Source organism: Phycodurus eques, chromosome 16 (assembly GCF_024500275.1).
Source record: "Phycodurus eques isolate BA_2022a chromosome 16, UOR_Pequ_1.1, whole genome shotgun sequence".
Classification (NCBI taxonomy): domain Eukaryota; kingdom Metazoa; phylum Chordata; class Actinopteri; order Syngnathiformes; family Syngnathidae; genus Phycodurus; species Phycodurus eques.
In genome coordinates this window covers 5,412,597-5,426,355 of record NC_084540.1, presented here as the reverse complement: position 1 = coordinate 5,426,355, position 13,759 = coordinate 5,412,597, and the positions used below count along the sequence as shown (strand labels likewise).

Genomic DNA, 13,759 nt, shown 5'->3' with positions numbered 1-13,759 from the left:
CTTCAGTCTCTTCAAATGAAATGGCCACATTTCAAATGAAAACATATTACAAAGGCTGCTCAGAAAAAAAAAAAAATTTACAGTCACTAAGCGGTGGAAATGAAACTAGGAGTCCCCTGATTCTTTTATTTATTGGTAATTGGCTGTTTCTAAACCTGCGTAGCCTTTAATTAAGAGTGTTCCTGTGTTTGCTTGACTTGAAGTTTTGGACTCAAGCAAAATAAATCACTGTTTGTAGGCAGTGTCCAATTTCTAATGTTATACATTAAATGAATATGACAAACACTGTAGGCAGCACGGTTGAAGACTGGTTAGCACATCTGCCTCACAGTTCTGAGTACCAGGGTTCACTTGTGTGGAGTTTGCATGTTCTCCCCGTGCCTGTGTGGGTTTTCTCTGGTTTCCTTCCACATTCCAAAAACATGCATAGTAGATTAATTCGACTCTAAATTGCGCGTAGGTCTGAGTGTGAATGGTTGTTTGTCTATATATGCCCTGCAATTGGCTGGCGACCAGTTCAAGGTGTACTCGCATATTGTCAAGTGTAAAATGATCTCTGGTCGAGGCGGTAAAGGCCTTATCAAAGCTCCAACCACAGCTTTCATAATACTTTGGCCATTCATGTTGGCCAGTGCACGTTACGATACACTGTAAAACTGCGTTTTGACATCAAGATTTAATCTGTACTTGGATTGTGAATATCTGGCTCACACACATACACCGCTCATCATCAGTATAGTCTTTTTCAGTGACGAGTCATGTCTAGAATGCAATACACGCACACACACACATACCGAGCATCATTTGTTTATGTTCTGTGGTATTTCAGGAATGCTGAATTTTAAATGGGCATATCAACAACGCACTCTTAAGAAGTGAAAGCACCACATTTATCTAGACTGCACTGCTCTACAATGACTTTCCTAATTATATTCTTCATCACCGATCAAGCCGACGGATCCTGAAATGTGAATTTGTTCTTCTCCTTCCAGGACTACCTCCCCAGCCAGCAGGACATCCTCTTGGCCCGAAAGCCCACCAAGGGCATCCACGAGTATGACTTTGAGATTAAGAATGTGCCTTTCAAAATGGTGGATGTAGGCGGTCAACGTTCAGAGAGGCGGCGCTGGTTTGAATGCTTCGACTCAGTTACTTCCATTCTTTTCCTTGTCTCCTCCTCTGAATATGATCAGGTAAGTCACCGTCAATGCTTTTAAAGTCAGTTACAGCTTTGTATTAAGTTGAGTGGAACCTCGTATATTGACGACAATATCATCCGGCTGACTGATCAAACTCCAATTTGTTTTTATTTTGAAACCCATTTTAAAATATATTTTCCCCGAGTCATCCATACTGTATGTAGCGTCTGTTAGAGTGGTCATTTTAGTAGTCAAAATGTCTCTGTAGCCTGCTCCTCTTTGTTTTCTGTAATGCAGCAGCAATAGCATTGGTAGCTAACAGGATGAAACGATTATTGCTCCCGCCATGCTCCAGAATCATTATGGTGACGTGACTACAGGTGGGCTCACTGACGGTGTAGTGGTTCACTCACCTCACTTCCGTGCAGGCAGCATGGGTTCAGTTCACACTAGTGGTGGGCAAGTGAAGCTTCATGAAGCATTGAGGCTTTCCTAACAATTGTGCCGAAAAAGATTCAAAGCTTCAAGGCTTCAGTGACGGTGACATCTGGTGGACAACTGAAGCTAGCAACCTCTAAAGAGCACGACTGAAGCACTGGCACTGTTTCCCATGACAGCAATAAAAGTTCTGAAATGTCTGTATGGTCATTCAAGAATTTTGTTCATTGATACCAAATAATTATTATATCGTCATTACAATAAAATATATAGATGCCCCCCCCCCACCCCATACTCTAAAACACATTCCAGATTAACCTAAATGATAAATGCAAATGATATTAAGGGTTAAATGTTGGTTAAGGGTTTATTTAAAGATAGTCCCTAACAGGATTAGAGATTCTTCCTACTTTGCAAATGATCATGGTGTTTGAATTCAGAAACATTGTGTGTGTGTGTGTGTGTGTGTGTGTGTGTGTGTGTGTGTGTGTGTGTGTGTGTGTGTGTGTGTGAAGTGTTTTTAAGGAAAACCTTAAAAGATAATGGTTTGTCGTTTGGGGACTTGTATGGTTGACTTGCCAAAATACTCTCTCTCTCTCTCCAAATCTCTTATCTCCTCACAACCCCATTTTGAAGCATAATGATGCATTTTATATAGCTAGTATGGGGCCAAACCACTCAAACCTGTCAAGCTGTCACTGGCTCAGAATGCGTTGAAACGCCATGAGCCAATGACAAATACTGAAAGTCTATGAGCCAATGAAAAGCTTCGAAACATTTTGAAGGGATGAAGCGCAAAGCGAAACAGTGATGATGTTCGAAGCGTCGAATGTCATCGGTCACGTGACACAGGTGTTTTGATACAAGCTCCGATGCAGCATTTCGAATCACTCCACTTCAGGAAGAGTGACACAAGCTCCAAAGACTCTGTTTCATTTGCCCATCACTAGTTCAGACTCAGTGACTGTGTTACTGTGAGTGTGAATAGTCTCTCTCTTGTCAGCTGGGAGAGGGTCCAGCTCCCCCAACCCTGAACAGGACAAGTGGTATACAAATAGAATAAATAATTGGATGGGTGGACAATAGTTAAACTCAGTTGAGCATTGGAATTTACAGGTTCTTATGTATCTTCACTCCAATGAACCAAAAATATTCTAGAAGGCATTAAAATTCAAGGGTGCAATCTCACAGCTTTGGACACTTTCAGAGAACAAGTCACATAAAAAGCTTAATAGAGACTTGTAGTTCCAGGGACTTAAGGCTTCTTTATACTCGCACGGGCGGCAACCATATTCATTCATACACTGCCATAAAACCTGATGAAAGCACATGACACCAGTCTGGGTCATGTGTTGGATTAAACTGAATATGTTGCCTTTTGACAGTATTCTGCATAGCTAAAAATGTATCAACAGACTAAGGTTCCAATGGGAAATACCGTATGTTTAGTACAGGACACAACTTTTGATGCAAAACATTTATTTACTGCAACAGTAACCTAACACAAATCAATCTTAATCTGTCACTGGCATACAGTTCACACTTCGATCACGTTTTGAATCAATAACAAATTACCAAATGAAGCTAGGCATGAAAATGTGCTGTTGCTCATGTAAAATTTACATCTCGTCTTCCTTGCAAGCTAACATCAGTAAAACATTATTATTTGAATCTATCTTTTTGTATTTGACACTTTTTTTTTTTTTGCTTGAGTGATGTATGCAAATGTTGCAATTCGAGATTATCCATCCATCCATTCTCTGAATCGTTTATTCTCACTAGGGCCACGGGTGTGCTGGAGCCTATCCCAGCTGACTTTGTGCGAGAGGTGGGTTACACTCTGAACTGATCGCCAGCCAATCACAGGCCACATACAGTGGGGCAAAAAAGTACAGTGATCCCTCGTTATTTGCGGTTAATGGGGACCAGAACCCCCCCGCAAAAGGTGAAAAACAGCGAAGTAGGATTTGCCCCCCCCTCCCCCCTAGGAATTTTCGTGTATTTGTATGTGGTTACCAGAATGTTTAAAATATATAAACAGTATTTATACTTGTATACATATTTGAGACAAAGATTACAACAGTACACATCTTTACTTAAATCTTTCATTATAAAACCTTATACAGTAATTAACATTCATCAAAATTGCCTTCTGAGAGAGGCGAAGAGGCTTGCGTTGGTGGTGGAGGAGAGGCTCTCACTTGACTCGTAGAGGCCTTAGGTTCACTCGGAGATTCTTCTGGCGGCGCTGATGGTGTAGCTGGGGTTTTACCTTGGAGAAAAACACGGTGATGGGTAGTTGTTGTCTTTGTTTTTTCTTTTGCTTCAAAATTCCCCTCTACAAGGAAATAACCCCGTCTCTTATTACTCGGAGTTACCACACGTTTTGTATCCTTATTGAAGCAGTTTTGCGGATGTTTGCTTCCTCTTTCTTGATGTACCGCACTGTAGATTCATTCACGGGATAATGGCGTGCCACATATGCATAACTTCTGCCCTTTTTGATCATATCTAAAAGTTTCACTATTTCGCTAATGGTCATCATCATCTTCTTCCTCGTGGGAAGCTTTCGCAGGGGCACAGCGCTAAGGCGGGATTGTAAGGGCTTAACTAATCAAAAAAAGTTATCGCTTAAACAAAAAAAGTTATCACGAACACAACACTTAAGATACAGTATGCGAGACAGTCAACATCGTGGACGAGACTGGCGAGACACAACAAGGGAAGATGCTGGGTGAGGCTGCGATGATGCGCAGCCAATCAGATCACAGGATAAATCCACTCGTGCTCTGATTGGTCGATGTCGCGCCCCGCGCCTTGTATGAGTGCCCGTGGCATGTACAGTACAGCACAGGCATGTACAAAGCCTCTGAGTCAACTCATCTCTTTGTTTGGCATGCAGGGAAACCTCCTCTCTCGTGCATCAACATGAAACAACGCGTCTTTCCGCAATATGGCTGCTGATATGGCTGTATTTTTTTATTTTTATTTTTTGATGAATTTGTATTTGTTTTTTATGAATATTTTGGAAAAACCCACAAAGCACTGAAGCCGCAAAACATGAAGCGCGAAGTGGCGAGGGAACACTGTATTTAGTGAGCCAGCAATTGGGGAAGTTCCCCAGTTTAAAAAGACGAGACACACCATCACAGGTATACCTCACCTGGGGTAGCTGGGGGGGTAAAACATCCAGAAAATAACATTGTCTGATTTTTAAAGCGTGGGTTTTCTCCGGGTAGTCCGGTTTCCTCCCACATCCCAAAAACATGCTTGAATTGGAGACTCTAAATTGCCCGTAGGTGTGAATGTGGGTGCGAATGGTTGTTTGTTTGTATGTGCCCTGCGATTGGCTGGCAACCAGTTCAGGGTGTACCCCGCCTCCTGCCCGATTATAGCTGGGATAGGCTCCAGCACACCCGTGACCCTAGTGAGGAAGGATTTTTTCCTTCAAAGGTCACTTCCTGTTGGAGTTACGATATCGGCCGCGCTGACTTTTTTTGTGCTTCTGGGTCCCCTCTATGCGTACCAATTTTCAAAGGCATAGGTCATACAAAAACCAAGTTCACCTCTGATGTACTTTTGGCATCGTTCTAGGTGGTGTTGTTGAGCCATTATTAGGAAATCACGCCCAAGAACGTGAAATTATTTTAAAAAATTCACCAGGCCCGATGTGCGTGCCAAATTTAATGAGTTTTCGTGGACATTTAGTGCCTCAAAAATGGCTTTGTTGTCATGACTAAAATAATAATAATAATAATAAGAAGAAGAATATCTACAAAAACAAGAGGGACCTCGCAGGTCTACCTGCTCGGGCCCGAATAATAGTAACAAGAATAAGAATAATTTCTACAAAAACAATAGGGACCTTGCAGGTCTACCTGCTTGGGCTCTAAAAACAGGCCTGGAATAATCGATACAATAACGTGAGTTGTCTGCGATGGTGGGGGAGGATGCCGGTCCAACGTGGCAGGCCCAAACGTATTGTGAGGGTCTGCTGGGAACGTCTGGTGGAATCCCCTGTCAGAAGGAGTTTCAACTCCCACCTCCGACAGAACTTTGCTCATGTTCCGAGGGAGGCGGGGGATATCGAGTCCGAGTGGACCATGTTCCGCGCCTCCATTGCTGAGGCGGCCGACCGGAGCTGTGGCCTGTCGTCGCGGCAATCCCCGAATCCGTTGGTGGACACCAACGGTGAGGGATGCCGTCAAACTGAGGACGGAGTCCTATCGGGCCTTTTTGGCCTGTGGGACTCCTGAGGCAGCTAATGGGTAACGGCTGGCCATGCAGCTTTGGTGGTCACTGAAGCAAAAACTCGGGCATGGGAGGAGTTCGGTGACGCCATGGAAAAAGACTTCCGGACGACTTCGAGGAAATTCTGGTCCACCATCCGGCGTCTCAGGAGGGGGAAGCAGTGCATCACCAACACTGTGTATAGTGGGGATAGGCCTCTGCTGACCTCGACTCGGGACGTTGTGAGCCAGTGGGGAGAATACTTCGAAGACCTCCTCAATTCCACCGACACGCCTTCCCATGAGGGAGTAGTCTGGGTTCTCTGAGGCGGGCTCTCCTATCTCTGGGGTTGAGGTCACCGAGGTGGTTAAAAAGCTCCTCGGTGGCAAAGGGGACCGGAGGGTGTGTGCCAACTACAGGGGGATCACACTCCTCAGCCTCCCTGGTAAGGTCTATTCAGGGGTGCTGGAGAGGAGGGTCCGTCGGGAAGCCGAATCTCAGATTCAGGAGGAGCAGTGTGGTTTTCGTCCTGGCCGTGGAACAGTGGACCAGCTCTACACCCTTGGCAGGGTCTTCGAGGGTGCATGGGAGTTCGCCCAATCAGTCTACATGTGTTTTGTGGACTTGGAGAAGGCTTTCGATCGTGTCCCTCGGGGGGTTTTGTGGGGGGTGCTTCGGGAGTATGGGGTACCGAACCCCCTGATACGGACTGTTCGGTCCCTGTACGATCGGAGTCAGAGTTTGGTCCGAATATCCGGCAGTAAATCAGACTCGTTTCTGGTGAGGGTTGGACTCCGCCAAGGCTGCCCTTTGTCACCGATTCTGTTCATAACTTTTATGGACAGAATTTCTTGGCGTAGCCGAGGCGTAGAGGGGGTCCGGTTTGGTGGCCTCAGTATTGCATCTCTGCTTTTTGCAGATGATGTGGTTCTGTTGGCTTCATCAAGCCGTGACCTCCAACTCTTACTGGAGCAGTTCGCAGCCGAGTGTGAAGCGGCTGGGATGAGAATCAGCACCTCCAAATCTGTTACCATGGTCCTCAGTCGGAAAAGGGTGGCGTGCCCTCTCCAGGTCGGGGATGAGATCCTGCCCCAAGTGGAGGAGTTCAAGTATCTTGAGGTCTTGTTCTCGAGTGAGGGAAGAATGGAACGGGAGATCGACAGGCGGATCGGTGCAGCGTCTGCAGTCATGCGGACTTTGAATCAATCCGTTGTGGTAAAGAAGGAGCTAAGCCGAAAGGCGAAGCTCTCGATTTACCGGTCGATCTACGTTCCTACGCTCACCTATGGTCACAAGCTGTGGGTCGTGACCGAAAGAACAAGATCCAGGATACAAGCAGCCGAAATGAGTTTCCTCTGCAGGGTGTCCGGGCTCTGCCTTAGAGGTAGGGTGAGAAGCTCGGTCATCCGGGAGGATCTCAGAGTAGAGCCGCTGCTCCATCACATCGAGAGGAGCCAGATGAGGTGGCTGGGGCATCTGATTCGGATGCCTCCCAGACTCCTCCCTGGTGAGGTGTTCCGGGCACGTCCCACCGGGAGGAGACCACCGGGACAACCCAGGGCACGCTGGAGAGACTACATCCTTCGGCTGGCCTGGGAACGCCTCGGGATCCCCCCAGAAGAGCTGGATGAAGTGGCTGGGGAGAGGGAAGTCTGGGTGTCCCTGCTAAAGCCACTGCCCCCGCGACCCGACCTCGGATAAGCGCTAGAAAATGGATCGATGGACGGATATTTTGGAGTAATGGCTTCTTTCTGGCAGAATGGCCTTCCAGCCCATGTCAGGACTGTACTCATATCACTGTGGATAATACCAGCTTCAGACAGCATCTTCACAGGGTCTTCTGACGTTGTTATTGAGTTGTTGTTTTGTACCAAAACACATTAAGCTCTGCTAATACAGAACTCGTCTCCTTCCCGAGGAGTATGATGGCTGGACGTTTCCAAGGTGTTTACACTTTGGTATAATTATTTGAACAGATGAACCAGGCACCTGGAAATTGCATCCGTGAATCAACCAGACATGTGCAAGTCGACAGTTCTCTTCCTGATACCTTGAAGGATTTCTTTTGACTGTCCCATGATGTTACACAAAGAAGCAGTGGGTTTTGGTGTCCCTAGTTCAAATATATCCACAGGTGTGTCTCTAATTAACTCAAATTTTGTCAATCAAGACAATTCCAAAGACATGCTATCATCATCTGGGTTTTCCCCAAATTGTTTGAAGGCATACTAATCTTACTATATTTAAACTTCTGACTTTGAATAAAGTAATGAAAAATTGTCTAAAAAAAAATTCCTTCTCATTATTCCGCCGTTCAGCAAATAGAAATAATTTTAGCAATCCTTATTGACCTAAACAGGAAAGGTTTAGTCTGATTTCATGTCAGATAGTGAGGGAAAAAAAGCATCTCTTTTTATATTGTGTGTGTAAACGTCTGGTATCAACTGTGTATAGATGCTGTTGAACACTGTTGAGCTGTGGCGCACCAGAACAGTTCCAATTCACCATGAAGTGCCCACCCCTCTTACACACATCTATCTGCATGCTTACATCTCCAGGTTTTGATGGAAGACCGGCAAACCAATCGACTGAGTGAGTCCCTCAACATCTTCGAGACCATCGTCAACAACCGAGTGTTCAACAACGTCTCCATCATCTTGTTCTTGAACAAGACGGACCTGCTCGAGGAAAAGGTCAACCAGGTATCCATCAAAGACTACTTTTCTGAGTTCTCCGGCGACCCCAAAAGACTGGCTGATGTCCAGGTCTTCTTGGTGGAGTGTTTCCGCAAAAAGCGGCGAGAGCAGCAGCAGAAGCCCCTGTACCATCACTTCACCACCGCTATCAACACTGAGAACATCCGCCTGGTGTTCCGCGACGTTAAGGACACCATCCTGCATGACAACCTCAAGCAGCTGATGCTCCAGTGAGAGGATGAGGAAAAGAAGGGGGTGGAGGAGGAGGAGAGACAGGTGTACGAAGACAGATTTGGGGTTTTAAGGTGCCCATCAGCCCATCTACCCCCATCCCGTCTTATAGACTACGAATTGAAACCACTATTACTACCAACATTCCCCCCTTGACTTTCTCCTTGCCTTAATCAGCATATTCACTTTGATGTCGAACAGCTGCCATTGGCCAACACATACCCTTCAAACCACTGTAAATGACCAATCCCCACTCACAGATGGCCCTCCTTACTTCTTTATGAGTCGTGCAAAATCTCACACGGTGCTTTTTTCCCCCCGATGCTGCTTCGAGCATTGTTGAAAGGGACTGAAATGCCTTGTTTAGCATTGGTGTTGCTATATAGACTGCCAAAGGGCATCTGCCCCCCGGTCTCGCTTTCCTTTTCAAAAACCACATTTTTTCCATGATGCATTTTTTTATCTACTCTCAGACAGCACTTGATTACATCATAGGGGCTGGCCTGACAATTTTTATTGAACGGGAAAGAAGAGCCCCTCACAGACATACACACACAGTGTCAATGTCATCTGTAGCGTAGTTTCTAATGTCCTTTTCCTAACACCCTGTACAATATATACTGTATGTACCTATGGATTTTTTTCGTTAACTTATATTTTATAGGGTTTACACTTTAATTTGTAACTGCTGTTGGACTGTGTTTAATCACTTCTGTGGGGTGGGGGCGCTGTTGAAACAGAGCAGACACAACCACTTGTCATACTGTCCAGTGCCGATTTGCTGTTTCTCAGGGCACTTTGTAATTCTGATTTGAAGCCAACCATCTCTTATGCCTCCATTTCACACAAGTCGTTTTTCCTTGCCTAAACCTGTCAAATGATCCCTTATATGTCCAGCCTTTACATTCACCCATGTAATCAAGATGCATCGAGATAGCCAGCCACTCATTCACTGCCAGCCTTCCAAGTTAACATGGATATTTGACTTCTAAAGTCGTCAATGGCAGTGAATGTGTTAATATGCAAATCAGCAAGCATGTCTCATATCATGCAATGAGATATTGGTTAGTATTTTTTTTAGAGACCAATGTGACATGAAATGTACTCTGTAAAAACTCAAAATGTTACGAAGAATATTTGTTTTACTTCTAGTCAAAACTATTCTGATTACACTCAAAATAAGACTCATAATGTAACTTGTTTGTAGACAATTTTCACTTGTCAAACAAATTTTTACTTGGAGTGGAGTACGTTGTTTTTTTCTTATTAAAATTTAGTTTGAAAAAAGTGAAAATTTCAATCTTATTTTAAGTGTAATCAGATCAGTTTTGCTTAGAAGTTAGACAAATATTTTTGGTAAGCTCTTGAATTTTTTAAGTGTAAGGACCAACAACCCCCTTTTCCGGGTTGTCTATACTATACAAAGGTAAACGGCTTTTTCTTCTTCTATGGCCTTAAACTAGTGAAGAGGAGGGGAAAGCTAGATGTGGGACCAAAGTGACCCTGTATGAATATAAAGTATCCGTATCAAATGTTAACACACAGGGCAGTCTCCAGTGTGTGTCAATTTGTAATAAAGTGGAACTGCCCAAATCAAACACAATCCATTCAGGACACTGGTTGACTTCTGATTTGTTCCAATATCAAAAATATTTCTTGATTAAACTTGATGTACCATCCAGCCCAAGTGAAACGACCACCATCATAAAACCTCACATTAGCCATATTGCATCATCAAGAACCGAGGCCTGTGTATCACTTTTGCTGCTCGTACAGTACTGCTATGTGGTATTACCTGTTCTATAGTCAACACCACACTTTTCCTCTTTGCCATCACTGGTACACTTCTGCGGTGGCATCACAGAAAAGCCCAAGGTAAAAATAAAAACCCAGAATTTGTCATTCCTGACTGAAATGAACTCTTGCGTGATGATTTTCCCAAACATTTTGGTTTATTTTGAAATTTAGTGGTTCCACTGTGGTTAGTTAGGGCTCTGAGTTAAACTATTGATGTGATCAAGAGACTATAATGTATTATTTTTCACCTTGGGTAAACTGACTAATGTCAGTTTGCACTCCAGAGCAAAACATGAATCCAATCCCTGCATGAATATTAGCTGTGATGTTTGTAAACATACAATGTACAAGATGCCGCTTGATTGTATTGGTACTGAGAATTAAGGTCACGTCATCTTGTTAAAATTTTTTTTTGTCAAATTCTAAAAATTTGGCATTTATTTTTTTGTCTGATCATTTTTGTTCCCTTCCATGCATCCTAAGTTGCAAACAATGGCTTAAAGCCAGGATGTATGCTACGAATGAGCGTCTTATCAGTTTGATAATTAATCTTTTTCTTGTCTCACAACCTACTTTTCTAAATGTCCATGCAACCATCCACATTGTATATGTTTGTTTTGTCATGTCTTAACAAAACTTGACATCTGAAGTTTTTAGGTGCCACTTGATGATGATGATGATGAGTCATTAAACAGGAGCTCCAGGTAATATTAGGATTTTAATTGCCATTTCTTATATTTCAATGTGATCGGGGAGACGCTTCAACTGTTTTTACTGTTGAAAGTTGTATCATCCCACTTCACAGTTTTTTTTTTTAACTTATATTTCACATCTACACATGACCAAATGTGGTTGCAAGTTGTCAAGAAACTCCAAATCATATATGCGTTATATGTGAAAGATTTTATTACAAGTTACATTATTTAGAATTCAGGGATCTACTTATGTCCATTCCATTTTTTTTTTCTATTGAGCAGTTGTTGTTGTTTTCCTATGCAGGTTAGCTTCAGCCAGAGCTTCCATGAGAAAAAACATACAAAAAAACAAGGCAAATAGTGTGGTGCACTGTCCCACTTGACACAATTCAAATTCAAAATGTTTCGAGGCCAGAAATGAAACAGAATTTGTAAGCGACTGCTCGGATGTCTAAAAAGCCAGATATATAGTTTGTTTGTATTGCATGTTACGGCTGTCAGTATTTATTGGAATGTTATCATTGGTTAAAATTTTGCAGGATTTGAAATGAAATGTAAACTCACACACATTTACATTTCTTAAAATGAAGGAACTACTTAAAAAACGAGTAATAAAAACTAAGAAAGGCCATTTAACTCTGTTTCCTTGATTGATTGTGGGGAAAATTGTCAGACCGACAGACACTGTCAGATACGATACCATTTATTACTTTGGATACATCAATTTTATATTAACACAATGACTGACCTTTCTTTCTGATGCGCGTTATGATTTGTCAATGTGTCTGCTGCAGTAAGGCACCAACTACTGGTGAGGAGGACTTAATTTATTTTTGTATTTTTTGTTGTTGCTGTCAGTGTCAGTGGCTGATATCGGTAACCCACCCGAGTATCCGATACCTTGAAATAGGGCCGGTTTTGGCCCGATACCCAGTATCAGTACTTCCTCATTCCTACCCTCAAAACAGTGTTTGTTAATGCAGAAAAATATCTTTTTTTGGGGGGGGGGGGGGGGGGGGGGGCATTTGACTGGGGGAAAAAATCTATAATTAATTGACTAATGGTTATTTAAAAACATGTTTATATGGAATGGACAAATCTGTGAATGTTCTTAACTGCTACACTGCAAAAACTCAAATCTTACCAGAATTTATCTTACTTCTAGTGAAAACATCTTATTGTACTGTACTTAAGACAGTTTTGACTTTTTCAAAATTTGCAGCAAGACAAAAAGACTTGTTTTGAGAAACAAAATCTTATTTGAACAATCTTATCAAGTCACTTTGTGTTATTGGCAGTTTTTTCACTTATTTTAGGGATATAATGTCTTGTTTTAAGTGAAAAAAAATCTGCCAATGGAATTAGTATGACATGGCTTGACAATATTGTTAAAATAAGATCTTGTATCTTAAAATGTATTTTTCCAGAGCTGAAAATTTAGAAAAAATGTCAAAACTATCTTAAAGGTACAGTAAGATGTTTTCACTGGAAGTAAGATAAATTCACCTGGTAAGATTTGCATTTTTGCTGTGTTTTGATGCCAGTGTGCTGCTTGGAGTTGTTTGTGGAGCCGATAGCTGACATTATGGTGTTGTTTAACAGCATTGTAGTTAAGCATGAATCAACAGTGCTACTGGTTGCAACCTGAGACTAATAGACTCACTCAATCAGAAAATAATTCATCACTACTTATTTCTCAGTTCATCCTCTACTTCCAAAAATTGTGATGGCAGAACATATTTTTGCTTTGAGTCGACCGTATGTATTCAGATTTCTTTGGTTTCTTTGTACAACTTTGAACCAAATTTCCTGGTTTAACATGACATCTGTTTAATTATAAAATGCATTTATGGCAGGCTTGTTTTGTTTTTTTCCTGCACCTATTTTCACTTTACAGTGTATAAACAACTAGTTGTGGTAATACAACCCCAATTCCAATGAAGTTGGGAACACAATACAATGATTTGCAAATCATGCTCAACCTATATTTAATTGAAACACTACAAAGACAAGATATTTATTGTTCGAACTGACAAACTTTATTGTTTTTCGCAAATAATCATTAACTTATAATTTTATGGCTGCAACTCGTTCCAAAAAAAGATGGGACAGGTGGCCAAAAAGACTGAGAAAGTTGAGGAATTCTCATCAAACACCTGTTTGGAACATCCCACAGGTGAACAGGCTAATTGGGAACAGGTGCGTGCCATGATTGGGTAGAAAAAGCGCTTCCCTGAATTGCTCAGTCATTCACAAGCAAAGAGGGGGCGAGGTTCACTACTTTGTGAACAAGTGCGTGAGAAAATAGTCAAACAGTTTAAGGACAATGTTCCTCAACGTACAATTGCGAGGAATTTAGGGATTTCATCATCTACGGTCCATATCATCACCAAAAGGTTCAGAGAATCTGGAGAAATCACTGCATGTAAGCCGCAAGGCCGAAAACCAACATTGAATGCCCGTGACCTTCGATCCCTCAGTCGGGCGGCACTGCATCAAAAACCGACATCGATGTGTAAAGGATATCACAACA

The 13,759-nt window shown here is 42.6% G+C and overlaps 1 protein-coding gene across 2 annotated transcripts in view; it reads left to right on the top strand.

Annotated features, from left to right (window-relative positions):
• Window positions 1–12,204, top strand: part of gna13b (guanine nucleotide binding protein (G protein), alpha 13b) — a 44,896-nt gene extending 32,692 nt beyond the window's left edge. For both annotated transcript variants that reach the window (XM_061699639.1, XM_061699638.1), the window contains 2 exons: window positions 993–1,193; window positions 8,366–12,204. In XM_061699639.1, coding sequence (XP_061555623.1) covers window positions 993–1,193; window positions 8,366–8,737 — 573 coding nt within the window. In that variant the 3' untranslated portion in view covers window positions 8,738–12,204. The remainder of the gene's footprint in view (window positions 1–992; window positions 1,194–8,365) is intronic.
• Window positions 12,205–13,759: the final 1,555 nt, after the last annotated feature.